General features: G+C 46.9%; 3 protein-coding genes across 3 annotated transcripts in view; 1 reads left to right on the top strand and 2 right to left on the bottom strand.

Annotated features, from left to right (window-relative positions):
• Window positions 1-22229, top strand: part of IFNAR2 (interferon alpha and beta receptor subunit 2) — an 844054-nt gene that overhangs the window by 589884 nt on the left and 231941 nt on the right. The window lies entirely within an intron of this gene.
• RUNX1 (RUNX family transcription factor 1) overlaps window positions 2705-22229 on the bottom strand; it is a 260592-nt gene continuing 241067 nt past the window's right edge. Inside the window, exon 8 of the transcript XR_013775127.1 lies at window positions 2705-2858. The gene's annotated coding sequence lies outside the window, so the exon portion shown is untranslated. The remainder of the gene's footprint in view (window positions 2859-22229) is intronic.
• MRPS6 (mitochondrial ribosomal protein S6) overlaps window positions 4120-22229 on the bottom strand; it is a 39935-nt gene continuing 21825 nt past the window's right edge. Inside the window, exons 2-3 of the mRNA XM_079313087.1 lie at window positions 15422-15561; window positions 4120-4751 (exon numbers count right to left, since the gene is read on the bottom strand). Of these exons, the coding sequence (XP_079169213.1) occupies window positions 4571-4751; window positions 15422-15561 (321 nt within the window). The 3' untranslated portion in view covers window positions 4120-4570. The remainder of the gene's footprint in view (window positions 4752-15421; window positions 15562-22229) is intronic.

Here is a 22229-nt window from a genome sequence, read left to right as displayed (position 1 = left end):
GAACCCCTGGACTTGATTTCATCCTCCCAAAAAAACCCTTCAGCAAATATTTGTGGTCACCCCCCTCCCCTGCCCTGGGACTGCAGCTGAGCCCTGTGGTTTGGCCACACTCCCCACTGCAAGGAGCCACCAAATTTCTGTGGATTCTCACATGAGGAGCAGCACCATTGTCCTTTCCTAAATGCCAGCATTTAGGGGCTGTGCAATTCCCACCAGAATAAGCCTGGGTGGGGGGCTCGTGCTCCTCACAGTGCAATTAAGGAGGGGTTTTAGACCACAGCTGTTTTTAGAGCTCCCTGAGGTCTGCAGGAATGTCCTGGGCAGCTGGGATGGGGATGTTGGGATTCACAACCCTCTCCCAGTCACTGGGATTGCTCAGAGGCAGCACAGGCTGAGGAGCAGAAAATGCTGCCCAGGGAGAAATGCTGGATGTCTCAGCAGGGATTCACCCTCCCAGCACAGAGCAATCAGGGAAATCTGCACCTAAAGGGGTCCAGGAGAGGGGCTGGGGACAAGGCAGGAGGGGCAGGACACAGGGAATGGCTTCAAAATGGGATTTGATGGGATTTGGGGCAGGCCCAGCTGGGGATATCCCACCCTCAGAGTGAGGATCCTTCCTGCCCATTCCTAAAGTCCCCTTGTCCTTCTACTGAAGGAATGAGAATATTTCACTCCCTGAGCAGAAGGGTGGAAGTGCTGCCTGAGCATCCTCAGGGCAAGGAGCATCCTGCTCCTGGCTCCCTCCTGTCCCCACAGAGGGGATGACCCCCCTGGCATCCTGCTTGTCACCCCAAAACAGGGAACAGCCAGGCTGGAAGGACACTGAGTGTGCCACGAGCCTCCTCTGCTGCTCCCAAGGGCAACTGGGGAGGGAAAATCCAACTGGAAACCTTTTCCTCCTTACCTGTGGCCTCCACACCAGCCCAAAACTGAGCTGAGCTTGGCTCTGCAGAGCCCTGCAGGAGCAGGACATTCCCCAGGGAATGCTGGAGATGTCTCCACCAGACTCTGCACAGAAGTTTTTTGTGAGCTTTGTCCAGCAGAATTCCAGCCCTGAAACCCTGCTGAGGTGGTTGTGGGATTATTCGTGTTGGGATCAGGTGCATTGTGCTGCCAGGGTATCTGGAATTATGGAGTGGTTTGGGAGGGAGTTTAAATCAGTTTAAATCCTCCCATCCCATCCCTGACAGCTTCCCTGAGCACCCACAACTCCTCTGCTCCTACAAAACCCAGCCAAGGGCTCTGAGACATTCAGTGGGATCTCACCATCCCACAAAACTCCCCTCAGGATTTTCCTAAGCCAGATTCCCTCTGTGCCAGCAGCACCCTCCACACACTTGGGACTTGGCAGCCCAAGCACAAACCCAAGCCCAGCAGGGATTGAACCCTCCCATGTTCCCATCCCTTCCCAGGAAAACATCCTTTAAGAAAGGAACCTGGAACAGTTCAGGAGTGCAATCTGTCCATGCCAAGCTTCCATTGGTGCCCCCTTATCAAGCACCTCATTTGCTGGAGTTTGTGTTTTTCCAAGGGCTCTTCAGTGGGATGCTCCAGGAAAATCCTGCCAGCACCCGAGATGGAGAGAAGTGAATCATAAAATCTCAAAGGCCAATTAAAATCCCTCATATTTTAAACAATGCTGATGATTTTAAGCTCGTGCTTCCAGGCTGTAAGTTGAAAATAGCTGGGGGTTGGGATAGTTTTAGAATTGGAGCTTTCCAGAACCTGAAAGGAACCTGAAAAGTGGAATGGATTCAAACTGGCAGGGAGGAGATTTAGGTGGGATATTGGGCAGGAATTCTCTATCCTGAGGGTGGGCAGGAATGGCACAGGGTGCCCAGAGCAGCTGTGGCTGCCCCTGGATCCCTGGAATGTTCAGTTCCAGGCTGGACACTGGGGCTGGAGCACCTGGGACAGTGGGAGGTGTCCCTGCCATGGGAGGGCTGGGAATGGATGATCCCTAAAATCCCTCCCCACCCAAAACCAGTTTGTGATTCCACAAGAGAATGGAGATCCTGGGACACTCTGTGGGCAGAAATAACCTGGTCACATCCTAAGAGAAATTCCTGACTCCAACAGCCCTGGTTTGTGTCCCAAAGTTTTCCTTCCTGAGCAGCAGCTCAGCAAACAGAGCTGATCCCACCAAGGCACAGGGATGAGTTTCAGGGATCAAATCCCAGATCCAGTTGTGCTGGGTTGGTGTGTCCAGCAATGTGTGTTCTGTCCCCATGTGGGGCAGTGCCCCTGATCTCCTGGCACATATTCTCTGCTCATGGGCCATCTTTAAACCAGCTGGGCAATCATCTTTATCTTCCCACAGCCCATCCTCCCTCCAGGAGATATCTCCTCTTCATGGCCACTGAGTCCCAGGGCATGGCTGAGAAAATTCCATCATCCCACTGGGAGATGCTCCAGCCAGGGCAGGAGCCAAGCCTTTCCTACCCAGAGAAAAACTGACATTTGGACACCAAGGAACCTTCTTCCCACTGCATTCCAGAGGAAAACCAGAGCCTTGCACATCATCCCTGGAGCTTCAGAGGAAACTGCCCCTTCTCCAGGAGCACTGCTCCAGCTGAGCCACATCTGCCCCTGCAGGAGGATGCAGCACCATGGAATGGGACTGTGCCACCACCCTGACTGACTGACTGTGCCAGCTTGGATTCTGACTCTGGCAGGGTTGGCATTGTTCTGTGTAATGCTGCATTGCTATTTGAATTGTCCTAGTGAAGAACTGTTATTCCTAATTCCCATCTCTTTGCCTGAGAGCCCCTTAATTTCAAAATGATAATAATAATTTGGAGGGAGGGGGTTTACATTCTCCATTTCAAAGAGAAGCTTCTGCCTTTATTGACAGACACCTGTCCTCCAAACAGGACATCCAGCTGCAGGAACCCACAAGCCAGGTTGACTTTTGCCCTTTTCTGGCTGCTGGTTCCAGGCTCCTCCTGCAGCTCCCAGGCAGGAGAGCATTTCCAGAGTGACACTGAAACAGAAGATCCCAAAATTATTTTTGCTCACACTGCAAACAAAGGGGATTTTGGTGCACTCTGGATTCAGGGAGAAAATCCTTGTGTGCTCAAATTTCTGGGATCAGGGCAGTGGAATTCTGTGCTGATGCAGCGCCCTTGGTCTGCTGGAGGAATCTCCAGAGTGCAACATTCCCCATGGAAGAGAAAAGGTCAGGAAAAGGGAGGGGTTGAGGGCATTGCCAAAATCTTCCCCATTTGTTGGCTCAGCAAACCTTTCCAAGCCAGAACTGTCAGTTGATATTTGAATCCTTTTCCCAAAGCTGTGTATCCCCCAAATCCACAAACAAGAGACACAGAGAGGATTTAGGAGAAAACTCCTGATTTTCTACCCTCAGGAAACCTGAGAAAGGGCTGAGGAGCTTCACTGATGGATTATTTGGGAAACAAAATACAAGTCCTGGCATTCCAACTGCTCAGGCCTTTGGGAATGGCCATGGGATGGGACATTTCAGGCCATGGTTTGGCTCCTCTGGCTCTCCAGTGTCCTGAAATTTTCCTCTTGGAGATCCTGAGCCCCTCAGAGCCCATGGGACAAACTGGGCTGTGGACAATCAAAAAGGCTGGAACACATCCCAAGGTTTCCCTTCCTCCACAGGGATTTATGATCCCTCAGGCACAAATATCCCTTTATTTTTTTTTTTTTAATTTTTTTTTTTCCCCTGGCATGACTTGCTCAGTCCCAGCACTGCTCCAGGTTGATCTCCTCACCTCCATTCCAGTTTTTGCTGTTATTATCTTCCCAAAATATCCCAACTCTTGCTCTGGGCTCTACAAATTGCAACCCCCTCTCTACTTCCTATTAAAACAAGCAAAAAATGTTAAAAAGTCCCTATTAGAAACTATCAATTAAGAGGAAAATAGTACCTGTGGAGAGGTTTATAAATAAATCTGAGAGAGTTCCAGTGCTGGGACAGCCACACTCCTGCCACCCCCCAAAAATGGGACAACAGCTCCTGCCATCCTCAACTTGGGATAAAATTTGAAAAGGGTCCCTCAGAAAGGATTTTGAACATTATTTACCTTGAGGATCATGAGGTGGCTTTTGGCAGTGAAAGTTTTGGGATTTTTTAATACTTTAAAAAAAAAAAGGTCAAGTTTTATTTTTAACCACACTTTTATTGCCTTTTTTTTCCCCCAAAAACAAACCCACAGCAAATCACATCCTAGATTTCTATATTTACACTGCACACTTCTTAATCTCTCATGTAAATATCCATATTCTGGTGTAATCTCTGGAAAAAGTGCTATTTATAGCATCCTGCTGCTGCAGAAATCTTCATTATCAATGTAATGCTCTGAGAGAAAAGCAAATCAATTTTCAGAGTTGTCAAAGAGCAAGATAAGCACCCAGATTAAAACCACTCCAATTATTTTAAACAAAAAGAAACCTCAGTTGTTACAATAATGAAGATAATGTGATAGACCACACACATCTCATGACCAAAAATGATTTTTTTTTGATGGACAGGAGTTATCCCAATTCTTTTTCACAGCAGCAATAAAAAATGGGTTAAAAAAAAGGTTTCAAACATTTGGGATTTTCAGTTTTTCTTGGCAGAGAGTTTCTCTTCAGGGCTGACTGGGATGATGCCACTGCATTCTTCTGCCTTGGCCACGGGGTGTTTGACAAAAGCCCTTCTGATGACATCAATGTCCCTCCCCAAATGATCCATCATGGGGGACACGATGGAAGGGGGGGCCTCTAGGTCTATCAAAAAATACCTGCAATGAGAAACACACCAAATAAACCAAAAAAACCTTGGGCTGGAACAAAAGAAACCAAAATTTCTTGGGCTGGAAGAAAAGAACCCAAAATTTCTTGGGCTGGAACAAAAGAAACCAAAATACCTGGGTTGCAAATCAAGGAATTTTTCTGGGGGGGTTTCTTAAATGAGAATTATTAAGTTTTTGCCCTGCACACACCCAACAATCCCAGTTTTTCCCTGGGAATGTTGTCCCAGCATTGCTGACCCAAGGAGATTGAGGACTTTGCTTTTTCCTCTTCCATTCATTCCCACATCCTGAGCTGGACAATTTTTAAGACAAGGTAGGATGGCAGGAGCAGCACCTCCCTCAGATTCCTGATGGGTTTTTAGGGGAACAGATGCCAGAGGGAAACAGCTCAAACTCATTCACACACACACAGATTCCCTCCTGCAAAGCTCTGCCTGGGAGCTGGATGGAGATGTGAAAAATAAATATTATAAATAAATAAATAAAGCAAAGAGGTGGGTTTATCCCAAATCACATTTTAGTGTGAGCACAGCTTAAATCTTCAATCTGCTGGAGCTTGATGAGCATCCAGCAGTGCTGACCTTGGTGGGACTGAGCCATGGAATATCCTGAGCTGGAATAAACCCCAGGGATCATCCAGTCCCAGCCCCCCCAAAATCCCAGCCTGGGCATCCCTGGCAGCTCCTGGGGAGCCTGGGCAGTGCCAGCACCTCTGGGGGAAGAACCTTTCACAAAATCCACCCCAAATCCCTCCTGGCACAGCTGCAGCCTCTCCCTGGGTGCTGTCCCTGTGCCAGGTCTCAGATCCCCAGGGAATTCTTTGGTGTCCCCACCTGACATGAGGGAACAGCCATCACCCCCCTGCAGGAAGCAGAATGTGGCTCCCCACTGGCATCTCAATATCCAAAGTTATTTCTGCAATAATTTCCTTTCCTGAAGATCTGCACCTCATTCAGGATCTCAGATGGAGTTTTCCAGGTTTTTCCAGCTCCAGCACAGCAAAGAGGTGTCCTGCACTTCCCTGCCCTGTTCCAGCCAGGGGACACAACAGACCCTGTGCATCAAATCCTAATTCCCAACAACCCACCCAGCCCTGCCCTCTGGCACTGGGAGCCATTCCCTGTGTCTGTCCCTCCATTCCCTGTGTCCTGTCCCTCCATTCCCTGTGTCTGTCCTGTCCCTCCAGCCCTTAGGAATTGTCTCTCCAAACCAGAGAAAGTGATTTAAAAGTTTTGGTTCCAGCTTTATTGGCAGTGCTGGTTCATTCACATTCACAACAAGGGATGGATGGGATTTTGGGAATTAGGAATTGTTCCCTGGGAGGGGCTGGGATGGAATTCCCAGTTTTGCTGTGGCTGCCCCTGGATCCCTGGAATGTTCAGTTCCACGCTGGACACTGGGACAGGGAGCAATGGGACAGTGGGAGGTGTCCCTGGGGACCCAAACTATTCCATGGATGGGTTTTAAGGTCCCTTCCAACCCAAACCATTCCAGAATCCCGAAATTCTCCAAGCCACCTCCCCATGGAGCACCACACAACCCAAAAGTGACATCCCTTCAATGAAGGCACCTTATCCCATGTCACCCCAAAACTGCCCCTGGCAGAGAGAACTCTGCCCTGCAGGAATTTTGGGATTGTCCAGGGATTTGGAGGAACAATTGGGATTGCCCATGGATTTGGAGGAACAATTGGGATTGTGCAGGGATTTTCAGGAACAATTGGGATTGCCCATGGATTTTCAGGAACAATTGGGATTGTCCAGGGATTTTCAGGAACAATTGGGATTGTCCAGGGATTTTCAGGAACAAGTGGGATTGTCCATGGATTTTCAGGAACAACTGGGATTGTCCATGGATTTGGAGGAACAATTGGGATTGCCCATGGATTTTCAGGAACAATTGGGATTGCCCAGGGATTTTCAGGAACAATTGGGATTGTCCATGGATTTTCAGGAACTCTGCCCCACAGCAATGAAATGATTCCTGCCCCTTTCCCCACACTGATCCCACCCCTGCTCTCCAGGCAGAATTTAATTCCATTCCTGCCCAGCTCTCATCTGCTGCTTTTTCCACTGTGCTCCTGTAACAAGAGGGTTGTTTTCTGTTTTCCTTATTTATTTTTTTTTCCCTTTCTCCTTCCCTCCAAAGGCTGCTTTGCAACTTGGTGCTTTCTCTGCCATTAGCAAAGGGTGGAAATTTCCACTGCCTGCACTGTTGATAAGCCAAGGAGGAGAGGGGGGAAGGGAGGATGAGCTGTTCCAGCAGATCTTTCTGACTCCTCTCAGGAAAGGTATTTTATCAAAATGCAGGCACTGGGAACAAGGTGGTGTTTCAAAAACAACCAACGTGAGGTTTGCTTCCCTCTGCCACAACAACAACAACAAAAAAAAAAAAAAAAAAAAGAGAGAGAGAAAAGGGAGAAAGGAACAGTGTAAAAAAATTAAATAAATAAATTGGATTTCTTTAGGAAAAAAAGAAGGGCTGGAAAAACAATGAGCAGCACAATGGACAATGAAATCCCTGAGGAGATGTGAACCCCTCAAATCTCCACTCTGGGGTTTTTAAACCCACTGCAGGCAGGGAACTGCTGCTGGAGGAGCAAACAACCCCAAATCCCAGCCAAAGGCAGGGAAAAACACAGGAATGCAGCAGGGAAAGCACCTCAGCTCTTGCACACAGAAATGCAAAAAGCATTTGTGCTCTCTAGGAGTCACCAGGGGAGAAATGCAGGAAAATTCCACTGATTCACCAAGAGCCCACAGTTATTTTTGTCCTCCTGCTTGACTGCAAACACAAGGGTGGATTTAAATGCAGGGGAGCAGACTGGAACACATTAAAACAATACATTAACTCCAAAAAAAAAAAAAAAAAAAAAAAAAAAAAGGAATTTAAAATATGAGACAGTCTCAAATAAAGGAAGACGTGCCTTTGCATATGAGGGAAATAAAAAAATAAAAAAATAAAAAAAAGAGGGAAAAAAAAGGAGCCAGGTTTCATTTCTTAAATTTACCATATTCAAGCCAGAAAATGTTGGAACCTTGAGTCCTAAGGATGCTCCAATCTGTTGCTTTCAGATGGCCAAGACAGGACTAGAAGGAACCTGGATGAAAATTCCCTTTGCAATCCTCCTGGAATACAACTGTGAAGATTGGGGGGCTTGGAAGGGGCTGTGGGGTGCCAAGGTTTTGGAGGTGGAAGATCCAAGGGAAAGAAAATGAGGAACAGCAGAGGTGAAAAGAGCAGAAAACACCTGGAGGGAACCACAGCAGGTGCAGGAGGAGCTTCACATTGTCCTCATTAAGGTAATTTCACAAAAATAATTGATTTTTTGCTGGCTGAACATTCATTTTTGGGACAATGGAAATGGGGGAATTTGCAAGTCCATGAGCAGGATTGTCAGAAGTGTTGCCTTTGGCTTTTTAAAAATTCCTTGGAAATGTGGGAAGGAGCAGATCAACCCCAAAAATTGGAGTTTAGTGTCCAAAGTGTGGCACAGCAATGATGGGGATGGTCCCCAGAGAGCCTGGGGGGGATAAATGAACAGCCCCAGGAATGGCATTTCCCAAAATTAAATCATGGCAAAATCCATGGAATCATCAAGGTTGGAAAAAAACCTTCAAGGCCATTGATGTGCTTGATGCCCACCTTGTCCACCACTGCTAAAACCCAGTTCAATTAAACATTTAAAGATAATGAAGAAAATAAAAAGATTTAAATGACAATTTTAATTTAATCCCTCCCACCCCAATGGCCACCACACTCAACCAAGGATCTTGCACAAACATTTGGGACATTCTGGTGCCTCCACATCACCAACTTTGCTGAAAAAAGCACCAAAATTCCAAAGTGCACTTCAACAGGTGAGGTGGAAATGAAATAAAAACCATCCCAAACATTTCAGGGCTTTGATCCTTGGGGCACATCCACACTTAGAGTGGAAAAGAATTTGAAGTAATGGTTGAAGTCATCAATGAAGAAAGCCCCATCTAGTGGAAGGAGACAATCAATTGAGCAGAAAATGCTCCAAATGTGCATAAATCCAGAAATATTCCAGCTGATTTTGCTCCCAGCCAGGTGCACTGCAGGGCCAGGACACCTTTTTGCCCAAACAGCTCAAGATGTTCTAAAATCCAAACAGCAACAAGAAGTTGGGTTGGGCATTAAATTTCAATTTATTTTAGTGGGGGGGGGGGGTTAAGTAAGGGAAAAAATGCAGCTCCTTTCATCTGTTTTCGTTCTGCTCTCTTTGGTTTTCAAGAGCCATGACTTGAGCAGGTTTGGGGAATAAAATCCTTGAACTTTGCTTCATTTGGGTTCAATAAAGGGTGGGGAGAGGGTTGTTCCAACCTGTGAATGCTCCAGAGAACAATCCTGATAGGCAACCATCATTTCAGCCTTACAAATCAAGGCAATCCCAATTACACCCAGGGTGAGCACAGGGCACTTCAACCTCTCCCATCCACCTGGAAAATTTCATCCTGCCACAAGCAGGAGGCTGAAAAAATGAATTGTGCAACTCCCCAAGCTCAGCTGCTTCATGGGGAGAGGCAAAACCTGAGCACTTCAAATTTCCAGGGAAATGTTCCCACAAGGGGCAAGAAAAGGAGGTTTCCAGAGGGGATTTGTGGATTCCTCATCCCTGGGAATGTTCAGGTTGGATGGGGATGGAGCAATCTGGGACAGGGATCTTCCAGATCCCTTCCAGCCCAACCCATTCCATGACTCCATGGTCAATTATTCAATTATTGGATTATTCAATTATTGGATTATTCAATTATTGAATTATTGGATTATTGAATTATTGGATTATTCAATTATTCAATTATTGCATTATTGGATTATTCAATTATTGAATTATTGAATTACTCAATTATTGGATTATTCAATTATTGAATTATTGGATTATTCAATTATTGGATTATTCAATTATTCAATTATTGCATTATTGGATTATTCAATTATAGAATTATTGGATTATTTAATTACTGGATTATTCAATTGAATTATTCAATTATTGGATTATTGAATTATTCAATTATTGGATTATTCAATTATTGAATTATTCAATTTTTGGATTATTCAATTATTGGATTATTCAATTATTCAATTATTGAATTATTCAATTATTGGATTATTCAATTATTGAATTACTCAATTATTGAATTATTCAATTATTCAATTATTGGATTATTCAATTATTGGATTATTCAATTATTGAATTACTCAATTATTGAATTATTCAATTATTCAATTATTGGATTATTCAATTATTGGATTATTCAATTATTCAATTATTGGATTATTCAATTATTGAATTATTCCTCTCAATAACAATCCATTCCTGCTGGTTTAGGTTCTGGAACCAAGAGCCTTCCCTGGGCAGCTGCTTTGGCAAATCAAATTTCTGCAATTTCTGCCCCCTGGATGCTTTTGAGTATCCCTTGATCCTCAGGAGCCTTGGAAGTCAGAAAATCCCCCAGGCATGTGTGAAGATAAACTGCCCAAAATGCAATTCCTGGGGGATAATTCCTGATAAACTCCTCAAATTGGATGATAATTCCTGAAAAACACCCAAAATTAAATTCCTGAGAATTTCCCCAAATGCAATTCCTGGGTGATAATTTCTGATAAATTCTCAAAATGCAATTTTTTGGATGGTAATTCCTGAGAATTCCCCCAAATTCAATTCCTGGGTGATAATTCCTAATAAAATCCCAAAATGCAATTTTTTGATGATAATTCCTGAAAAACTCCCGAAATTAAATACCTGGGTGATAATTTCTGATAAACTCCCCAGATTGGATGATAATTCCTGATGAACTCCCCTAAATGCAATTCCTGGATGATAATTCCTAATAAAATCCCAAAATGCAATTTTTGGATGATAATTCCTGATCAACTCCCCAAACTGGATAATAATTCCTGATAATCTCCCCAGATTGGATGGTAATTCTTGATAATCTCCCCAAATGCAGTTCCTGGGTGACAATTCCTGAGGAATTCCCTAAATTCAGTTCCACAAGAACAAAAACCAGCCCTGAGGAGACAACTGGGAGTGAAGAGCAAAACAAAAAGATGAAGAGGCAAAGCAAGCAAAAAAAACAAAAGAAAATTGCCCATCTTTTCAAAATCAAATTTGAAAGCAAGAAAAGAAAAACAAGGTAATGGAAATCTGGCAAATAAGACATGGAAATTGTTATGAATAATCAGAGTTTTGCTGGAGAACTCAAAAATCATGGGTTGGGTTGGAAGGGAAAGTGTCCCAGTGCCACCCCTGCCACTGCTCCAAACTGGCCTGGGACACTGCCAGATGTGCAAATCAATAAAATAAAGGGAGTGAAATGATACAAATGGGGGGAGAAAGGTGTTACAGGCAGAGGGAATCCCAGATATCCCAAAAGCAAGGAGAAGGAAATTCCCAAACCCTGAGCAGGCTGAGCTCCATCACAAAAAAATTAAAAAAAAAGAAAAAAAGAATGGAAATAACATTGGATGGGAGCTAAAAACCACTAAAAATTCTCATATCCCAAATCCCAGTATTCAAGTTCCTCCTGCAATTTCACAGATTCCTGCTCTGCAAATCACCTTCCCAAAGCAATGTGAGAATCCTATTTTTTTAATTTTTATTTTTATTTTTATTTTTTTTTCAGGGCAAACACAAAGTGCCACCCCTAGTGTGCTGCTCTCACTTTACAACCAGTTGGAATTTCTGTCCTCAGGCAGCCCCAGCCTGGAGAGGGATTCAGGAGTTCATTTAAATCAGTTTGGTTTTGTTTGTGCCAGGCACAAACACCCCTGGGAGCAAAAAAAAAAAAACCACCAAACACCTTCCAAGCCAGTTAAAGGCAGCTCATTAATAACAAATTAAAGAAAATCTTGGCACAAATCCTGCCCAGCAAGAGAGAAATGTGGGGAATCTTTATTTAAATATATTCTTCTGTTTTTTCACAGGCAAGTCTGCCTCAAAATCTAAATTTCTATACCTGGAACCTGGTTCTTGTCACATTTTATTCACCCACAAGGTGGATTGTGGATTGTTACAATTTCAAATCATTCTCTGAAATGTTTAAAAACCAAAATCTTCCTGCTCCACTGTGAATAAAATAATTGTGAATGAGTTGCTAATTCAGTTTAAGGATCAGTAAATCAGGGATTGAAAGTTTTGGTTCTTTAGATGATTCCACACAATTCCCAAAACTCAATTTTCATTATGATCTAGAGGCAAAAACTGTCAATATTAAATCTTCCAAAAAAATTCCTTTTCCCTGTGAAATCTCTTGGATGTTGCTCAGTTTGTAACATCCCTAAAATGCACTTTATATCCACAATATCCCAGATGATGCTGGAGCACTCCAGAAACTCAGGGGGAAAAAAAAAATCCCTTTTTAAAGGATAATCCATCCCTCCTGCTGATTTATGAATTTGTGTTTTCTACTTCAACTTGTTCCCTATTCCTAAAATCACCACCAAAACCTGCACAAGTTTTGCCCTGGAAATCATGGAATGGTTTGGGTTGGGAGGGAAATTAAAAATCATTCCATGGGCAGGGAACCAGCCCAGCTTAATCCAAGCCCTCATTCCATTAATTTGTATATAATTATATTAATTTTCATATAATTCACCAGCCAGGAAATAATGGATTGAGTGTCCATCCCAAATCTCCAACTAACTAAATGCTAGAGGAAAACAGGTAAAGCTCTAAGAGGCAGAAAAAAAATTTAAACTAAAAAAATATTAAAGCCTCAAGCAAGCAAAAAGCTTTGAAAGATTGAAGATACTCCCCCAGACACTCATTTGAATTCTCACAGAAGAATCTTAAGTTAATTCAGAATTAGCCAAGACTAAGGAAAAGTGAAATATTCTGGATTATCCAATGTCCCATTCCACCCCAACCTGGTCCAAAAAGGGGCACAGGAGAATGAGGAATTGGCTGGGAGGGAGAAAAGATTCCAGGATTCCATGGTAAATCCAGGAGCTTAGGGAGCTACATGGAAAAGTTGTTTATTTTCTTTTGAACTTTGTCCAATTAAAAAAAGAAAAAAAAAAAAGAAAAAAAAGATTATTTTTTACAGCTGCTGCAAAGTAGAACTGGCTGATTTTCTAAGACCCAGAAATTTTGGGGACATCTGAGCTGGGAGGTGGAGGAGCAGCAGAGGAGGGTTTGATCTGATGGTTGAAGGTTTTAATTCTTGGTGACCAAACTCTTGTTTTACTCAGCACATAAAACCCACCTGAGGGTTCTGCAGGCAGCAGGGGAGCTCAGAGATCTCTGGGAGAAGGATTTGGAAATGCTGGGGGGGGAAAAGCCCCAACCCAGAGCTCCCAGTGTGGGATCAGGAAAGGGACTGGGATTGGGATTGGGATTGTGCCCCTGAGCCCCCCCAGGGAGGAGCTGGAGCTGCTGCAGAGCCCAGAGGAGGCAGCAGGATGAGCAGAGGATGGAGCAGCTCTGCTGGCAGGAAAGGCTGGCACAGCTGGGATTGTTCACCTGCACAGGAGAAGCTTTGGCTGAGCTCAGTGTGGCCTTGCAGGGCCTGAAGGAGCTGCAGGAAACATGGAGAGAGACAATTCCCAAGGGATGGAGGGACAGACACAGGGAATGGAGGGACAGACACAGGGAATGGAGGGACAGACACAGGGAATGGAGGGACAGGACACAGGGAATGGAGGGACAGACACAGGGAATGGAGGGACAGACACAGGGAATGGAGGGACAGACACAGGGAATGGCTCCCACTGCCAGAAGAAATGCTAATATTGGATATTAGGAAGGAATTGTTCCCTGTGATGGTGATGAGGGGCTGGGATGGAATTCCCAGAGCAGCTGTGGCTGCCCCTGGATCCCTGGAATGTTCAGTTCCAGGCTGGACACTGGGGCTGGAGCAATGGGACAGTGGGAGGGGTCCCCATGGCAGGGGTGGCACTGGGTGGGATTTGGGGTCCCTCCAAACCCAGAGCAGTCCCTGACTCCACTCCAGGCACTGCCACTCTGCCCAAGCCTCTTTTGCTCTCCTGCTCCATTTGGGTTATTTTATTTTTCTCCAACCATGGCTTGACCCTGCCAGTTTTGCAATGTAGGATGAAATCCTGTTGCATGCCCATGGGAGCTGAGAAATTCTTGTCTCAAGGCAGAATTAGTGATTACCTCATCCTGCTGTCAGAGCAGACACATTTTATAAACATTAAAAGCCTTTTCCAAGGGCAGAACAAGGAGCTGGTGCTTCTCTCCTTGTGCCGGGGGATGAAATTCCACAGATTTTGGGTGCTCTAGTGGAGAGGTTGGCTGACAGATTTTGGCTTAGGTGGCAACACTTCTGCAGAAGTTTTGTGTTCCTCAGCCAGGGTCTCCAGAGCTTTGAAGCAGAGGTGAAACCATTTCTGCAGATCTGTGCCAGAGCCTCATCACAGCAGGAATCCCCCCAGTGTCCCATCTCCTGGCACTGGGAACCCATTCCCCTGTCATGCTCTTGGAGAAAATCCCCCTTCCATCCTTTCTATAGGGTTATTCTATTATTTCTATATGGTTTACAGTGTTCCTTCATGTCCTGAGGTCTCCCTGAAGTTTCTCCTCCCAGCTGATGGAGCTGCCGATTCCTCTTCCCCTGGCAGCTCTCACCATTCCCCCATGGCAGGAACACCCAGAGGGGCTCAGGAAAGGAGATGGAACCAGCAAATCACCCCTAGAGCTGATCCAAGAAGGATTTCACAGCTCTGGAGTCCCCTCAAGGAAGGGCAGGGCTGGCCAAGCTCCTGCTCATGGCTGCAAGATGGGGAGCAGCTCGTTTTAATTGCTCTAATTGTGATAATTGTTATTTGGATTAGGCAGTAGGGGTTGCTTAGCAACATCCCCAGGTTTTGGGAGAGGCAGGAGCCATTTCAGAGGTGGCTCAAGGAGCAAAACCACCCTGGGCAGGAGGTGGAAGCTCCAGCACCTCCCTCTGCTCTGTGGGGCAGCCCAGAGCTCATTCCCATTTTTGTGTTTCCATAAAACATCCTCAGGTGAGGGGCTGGGAGAGCTGGGGGTGCTCACCTGGAGAGAGACTGGGGACAAGGCAGGGACAGGACACAGGGAATGGCTTCAGATGAGGGTTTAATGGGATATTGGGAATTAGGAATTGTTCCCTGGATTCCTGGCAGTGCCCAAGGCCAGGCTGGACATGGGGGTTTGGGACAGTGGGAGGTGTCCCTGCCATGGCAGGGCTGGAACAAGATGAGCCTTAAAATCCCTCCCAGCCCAAACCATTCCATATTTCTGGACTTTATCAAACCCAAAAAACTGAATAAGAAACACAACCAAGCCTTACAGGGCACCTAAACTTGATAATTAAAATTGGAGGAAAGGAACCCATCCTGCCTACCAGCAGATTAAGCTCAACTTTTATCAGAAAACTGCCTAAAAACAATTAAAAAAAAATACTGTTATAATTGTTGTTGCTGAAAGTTCTGCAGGCTCCAAAAACACCACTGAAAACCAACACAAAACTGAACAGCACTCAGAATAAAACACACAAAACACCCCCCAACAACCACCCAGCACCTTGCTGAGCCCTCCCAGCTCCCACCTGCACCCCAAAAAAATCACCAGCAACACCAAGGGGCTGCTGCTGGTGCCCATTTTTTGGAGGAGCAGCACTGAAGGGAAAGTCACCCCCACCTACCCTCCTCTCTTGTGACGTTCCTTGTGCTTGGAGATTTTGTAGGGCAGAGACCTCTCCCCCAAATTCTCCAGGCTCCTGACGATGGCTCCTCTCTCCAGCAGAGCCTCAATGGTGCGTTTGAGCACTGCAGCTGTCTCAGGCTGCAAGAGAAAGGAGCAAAAGGTGAGAAATGCAGGGAAAAATGGTTCTTTTGTGTGGTTAAAAGGACACCACAGCTCAGCACTTGGTGCTGCAAGGCAAGGGGATAAAGGGGAGGCATTAGGGAGAGAGTTGTTATTGCTCAGCAAAAGTTTCCTGCCATTTCCAAGTCAGAAGAAAATGAGTTTGTGGGTTTGACTCACCTGGAATTGGTGTGAGCCTGGCACAAGTCAGTATTCCTAGCAAAGGAAAATGGATTTGGAACAGTTTTGGGGTCCTTGCACTGTTGTTGTTCGTGAATGTTTAAAATGAACAGTGTGGGGAAAACACAAATCCATGGTTTGATGTGGAGACAGCAATTAGCACAAAATTCTTTCTATTGTTATTCCCACTGCAGGTGTGTGACACTTAGAGAAGCATGGAAAATCCTGGGCTGGAAGGGACCCCCAGGGACCCCTGACCCTGCTCAGCCCCAGAATCCCATCTGACCCTGGCAGTGCCCATTCCACAAACTCACCTCAGGGAGTTGAGGTTCCCCCCTGACAAACCCTTCTTAACCTCCACGCAGATTTAGATGAAATTAAACTAAATTCTGTTGGGTAAACTCCCTGCCCTCCATCCCTCACCCCCCAAAATGACACAGGAGCTTTTTGTCTCTTTTCCACATGGGATCAGCACATTCCCTGAGTGGCTGCAAGGCCAGCCTGAGGTGCAATTTCTGAACACAACCAAGCCAAAGCTCTGAGCCCCATGTATTTAAAAACAAAACCAGAGAGAGAGAACAAGAAAAGAAAGCCACAGATTTCTACATTCAGGATTGTAAATTTTGCAGCCTTCCCCACTTGTGGCCATACTCTGAAAACATCAACTAATTGTTGGGTTGGAAAGCTTGTCACTATAATCCCTCTCATTCTCCCTCTCCCAAAATTGCCATGGTTTATCCTGGCTTGCCTGAAGCCATCACCCAAACTAAAAATAAACTGAACTCTGCTAACCAAGAGATCCACAGACACAGGTTCCTTGGTTTGCCTCAGGGCCAGCCCATGGGGACAGAGGAAATGGCCCTGCCTGGCTCCCAGCTCAGCAGCCACAACACTTTTACCTGAACAGCCAGAACCAATCCCAGCCCCAGAGCCCAGCACCAATCCCAGTCCCAGAGCCCAGCTCTAATCCCAGTCCCAGAGCCCAGCACCAATCCCAGTCCCAGAGCCCAGCTCTAATCCCAGCCCCATAGCCCAGCTCTAATCCCAGTGCCCAGCACCAATCCCAGCCCCAGAGCCCAGCTCTAATCCCAGCCCCAGAGCCCAGCACCAATCCCAGCCCCATAGCCCAGCTCTAATCCCAGTGCCCAGCTCTAATCCCAGTCCCAGAGCCCAGCACCAATCCCAGCCCCATAGCCCAGCTCTAATCCTATAGCCCAGCTCTAATCCCAGTGCCCAGCTCTAATCCCAGTCCCAGAGCCCAGATCTAATCCCAGTCCCAGTGCCCAGCTCTAATCCCAGTCCCAGAGCCCAGCTCTAATCCCAGTCCCAGTGCCCAGCTCTAATCCCAGTCCCAGTGCCCAGCTCTAATTCCACAGCCCAGCACCAATCCCAGCCCCATAGCCCAGCTCTAATCCCAGTGCCCAGCTCTAATCCCAGTCCCAGTGCCCAGCTCTAATTCCATAGCCCAGCTCTAATCCCAGAGCCCAGCTCTAATCCCAGTCCCAGTGCCCAGCTCTAATCCCAGAGCCCAGCTCTAATCCCAGTCCCAGAGCCCATCTTTAATCCCAGTGCCCAGCTCTAATTCCAGAGCCCAACTCTAATCCCAGTGCCCAGCTCTAATTCCAGAGCCCAGATCTAATACCAGTCCCACTGCCCAGATCTAATCCCAGTGCCAGAGCCCAGCTCTAATCCCAGTCCCAGTGCCCAGCTCTCCAATCCCAGTGCCCAGCTCTAATCCCAGTCCCAGTGCCCACCTCTAATCCCAGATCCCAGCTCTAACCCCAGAGCCCAGCTCTAATCCTAGTCCCAGTCTCAGATCTAATCCCAGTCCCAGTGCCCACCTCTAATCCCAGATCCCAGCTCTAACCCCAGAGCCCAGCTCTAATCCTAGTCCCAGTCTCAGATCTAATCCCAGTCCCAGTGCCCAGTTTTAATCCCAGTCCCAGCTCTAATCCCAGTCCCAGAGCCCCGATCTAATCCCAGTCCCAGTCCCAGCTCTAATCCCAGATCCCAGCACCAATCCCAGTCCCAGTCTCAGCTCTAATCCCAGTCCCAGAGCCCAGCTCTAATCCCAGTCCCAGCTCTAATCCCAATGACAGATCCCAGATCTAATCCCAGTCCCAGTGCCCAGCTCTAATCCCAGTGCCCAGCTCTAATCCCAGTCCCAGTGCCCAGCTCTAATCCCAGTGCCCAGCACTAATCCCAGTCCCAGTGCCCAGCTCTAATCCCAGTCCCAGTGCCCAGCTCTAATCCCAGTCCCACAGAGTGGGGAGGGAAGGGGAGACTCTGGGAGCTGCTGCTCCAGAGGGGACAAGGAACAGCTCCCAGAGCAGGGCTGGGCTGGTTTGGAATTCCAGTTGTGGAGATTTGGATCATCCCCAGGGAGACTCCAGCCCCTCTCTGGTCCCTGGCCAGGGCAGTTGTGCCTCCTGTGCAGGGGAATTGCTGGGCTCAGCCCCTGGGCAATGGGACAGTAGGATGGAGCAGAGCCTGGGACTGCTCACAGGGACAGACAGACACACAGGGACAGACAGACAGACAGGGACAGACAGACAGGGACAGACAGACACACAGGGACAGACAGGGACAGACAGACAGGGACACACAGGGCTGAGGGCCCCTGGAAGAAGGAACCAAAGGACTTTTGTCTACAAATCCAAATTCCCCACTCCTCCACCTCCATGTATTTCAGACCTGCCCAGAGGAAATCTGTAAACTCCACCATTGCCACCAGGTCAAACCCAGCCCCTGGTGTCACAGCAGCCACAGGTGAGGGGACACCCTGAGCTCTTTGTCCCCACCTCTGGTTGGCCTCACCTCCAAACCTCTGCCCAGCTGTGGCTCCTGGAGAGCCCTGGAGGGGCTGGAGGTGCCCAGGGCAGGGAATGGAGCTGGGAAGGGGCTGAGCCTGGAGAAAAGGAGGCTCAGGGTGGCAGCAGCAGGAATTTCCCCATGGAAAATCAGCAATTGTGTGATTCTCCCTCTCTCCTCAGGGCTCTGTCAGCTCTGTTAATCCCAGCCAAGAGCAGGAAGCTGTTCCATGCCCCATCCCTTCCCCCAGGATTAAATCCACCAAAGCAGCACCAAGCACCTGCTCCTGAGGGGATGCTGTGTCAGAGGGAATAAAAATGCTCCCATGGGTTCTGTCAGTCCCACAGGACTCACCTGGCACCCAGGAAGGGTATAAAAAAGGGGAAAAAAAAGGGAATTCTCTGGTGGCAAAGTGGCTTCAGGCATGATCATCAGCCATGAAGCTCAAAGAGCAGCCTGGAGACAAAGCAAATGTGGAAATAAAACCTTTGGAATGCTGCTGCCTCCTAAAAATGAGGAGTCACCCACCTGGAAGCAGAGCTGGGTGAAAGGACTCAGCTCCACTGCTCCTTTTTCAACTCATTTCCCTAAGAAAAGCCCAAGGGACAGCAAATCCAGCATTGACTAGGAAAGAAAAGCTTTGCCAACCACCAAAAGCTCCTCCAAGAAGAGTCTTTGGAGAGAGAAAAGGAAGCAAACACCAAATCCTCAGCAGGTTTAGGGTTAGGACAGTGCTCAAGTTCTTCTGGCCACTTGCTCAGTCCAACAGGAAGCATTTAAAGTCAGTGGGCACATCCCAAATTATAAACAGGAATAACTCCATCCCAATTACTTGATTATAACTTGATTCAATGTAATAACAGCAGGTAAAATTATGTCTTTTTTTGGTTGCTCAGCAGTTGCAAAAGGTTGGTCTGGGATTATTTACTGAGGTGGAAATCAAAGAAGGCAAAATCCATCTTTAGAAGGAAACTGCAATTCCAAGCAGCAAAACTGAGGGGCAAAACCATTTCCTTGCTGTCATTTACTAGTTAATAAAACATTAGAAATTATTAGTGAAAATTGTTAAAAACTCTGCAATTCCTTTAAAAGCATCAACAACCCAGAGCAGCAGCCCCTGATTGGGAAAAATCACTCAGGGCAGTCAGGAGAGATCAAAATCCAGATAAATACAGAATTCCAAGGAAACAGAAGATGTGGGAGCTGTGCTGGACCCCTGGGGAAAATGGGTTGTGCTGGAGCCATGGAAATGGGAGCATTCCCAAAACCTGCCTGGGACTTCAGGGCTGGGGAGGGATCCCAGATTGGTTTGGAGGGACCTTAAATCCCACCCAGTGTCACCCCTGCCATGGGGACACCTCCCACTGTCCCATTGCTCCAGCCCCAGTGTCCAGCCTGGAACTGAACATTCCAGGGATCCAGGGGCAGCCACAGCTGCTCTGGGAATTCCATCCCAGCCCCTCCCAGGGAACAATTCCTGATTCCCAATATCCCATCAAACCCTCCCTGTGTCCTGTCCCTCCCTGCCTTGTCCCCAGTCCCTCTCCAGCTCTCCTGGATCCCTCCAGGGGCTCTGAGCTCTCCCTGGATCCTTTTCCAGGTGAACATTCCCAGCTCTCCCAGCCTGGCTCCAGGGCAGAGGAACAGCCCTGTGGCCTCTGGACTCATTCCAACATTCCCACACCTTTCTTGTCCTGGAGCCTCAGAGCTGGATCAATTTAGGGCCAGCTGGCTGCAGGGACAGAGATTTCTGTCACCACAACACAACAATTTTCCCAAGACACCATAAGGGACAAATGGGAAAATCCAGGTGCTGCTGACCAGGGCAACCTTTCCATGCTGCCATCCCACACTGAGGGAACACAAAAACAGGAGACACTGGTCCAGCACATCACCAAAAACAACCTGGGGGAAAGTGTTCCAAATGATTTCTGAATTAAAATTAACATCCCTTCCTCAAGACAGATTTTAATTAGCATTTGAATGGTGTGTGAACCAATGAACCAGGTGTGAATATGAAATCCACAGGAAAAAGAAACTTTTATACTCAAAGCGATGCCTGAACTCTTCTGTTCCCAGATCCACCTTTCTTCTTCAAAGAATCTAAATTCTGTGGTGGATCTTTTTAAATCTTAACTCAACTTGTAAGATCAAAGGAAATTAGAGAAGAAATTAAACTACAATCTAAGGAATACAAGTACTCTATAAATACCAACTCACAGCTAAATTAAAACATCAATCCCAACACTGATTTTAATTCATTTTAGAGAGCTGAAAGTATTGAGAATTTCTAAAATAAGCTTAAAAAGGTGCCTTTTAAATCTGAAATAAACCAAAGCCTCCAAGATTTAGGGTCATTTCAATGGTTTATTACTAGAAACAGTTAAAGTAACAATTGACCACAACATCACAGGAGGGTTTGGGTTGGAAGGGATTTTAGGGATCACCCAGAGCCACCCCAGCCATGGCAGGGACATCTCCCACTGTCCCAGTGTCCAACCTGGCCTTGGGATGGGGAATCCTGAACATTCCAGAACTTCAGAATTAATTAAACACCTTCCTTAAAACTCCAGAAACTCCAAACTCTTCTTCTGACCACAAGACATTCTAGTAATGCTGCAAAATTCTCCTGATCAGAAACTTGCTGAGAAAGAGCTCCCCAGGAATTCCAAGCTGTGTTCCTGCCATGGTGTGAATATATTTCAGCAGGTTTACTCTGTATGTTCATTAAACTTAAGATTGGAAAGGAAAAATAATGAAAATAAAACGAATAAACAAGACATGGAGGGAGCATCCACCCTTCTTCCCCTGTTTTACAGACTGGGCAGGGCACCACAGGGGCTGGGATGTCCCCATGGTCACTTGGGGTCCAATTTCCCAAAATTAGAGAATCCCTGAGGCTGGAAAAGCCCTCCCAGCCCAGGCAGCCCCAGATTGTCACCCCAGTGCCACCTCCAGGTGCCACCTGCAGGGATGGGCACTGCAAACCTCCCTGGGCAGTTCCAACCCCTGAGCTCCCTTTCCACGGGGAAATTCCTGCTGCTGTCACCCTGAGCCTCCTTTTCTCCAGGCTCAGCCCCTTCCCAGCTCCATTCCCTGCCCTGGGCACCTCCAGCCCCTCCAGGGCTCTGCAGGAGCCAGGACTGGACACAGAGGGACAATCCCTGCCCTGCTGGACACACAATTCCTGAGCCAGCCCAGCTGCCTCTTGTCCCACCCAGGCTGGTCTGGGCCATCTCTCCCTTCTTTGAGAGGAATTCCCATGGGCCAGGTCTGGCTCTGGTGCCCACCCTGCCCATCCCCACTGCTGCCTGCTGTCATTTTTAAATCCTCCTGCTTTTGCAGAGCATCCTTGGCTCTGCAGCAGAAGGGTTGAGGTGGAAGTCACAATGTTTTCACCAAGTGAAGAGGGAATCTTGCCAATTCCTTGTTCAAATTCTGCCAGATCAATCCTGGGATACAAAAAGCTGCCTCACAAACAGGGGTCAAGTAAATATTAAAAAACCACAGTTGACAAAGGGTTCTAAACACCATAACCTGAATTAGCTTCTATCACTCCACCAACACCTCACAAATAAACCCCCAAAAAATCAAATCCCTGAGTCCAACCCGATTCAAGAAACCTCCTGGCTCCTTCCCTTTCCCAGCACCACAAC

Source organism: Erithacus rubecula (assembly GCF_903797595.1).
Source record: "Erithacus rubecula genome assembly, chromosome: 1".
Lineage (NCBI taxonomy): Eukaryota > Metazoa > Chordata > Aves > Passeriformes > Muscicapidae > Erithacus > Erithacus rubecula.
This window is presented reverse-complemented; position numbering and strand designations above follow the sequence as displayed.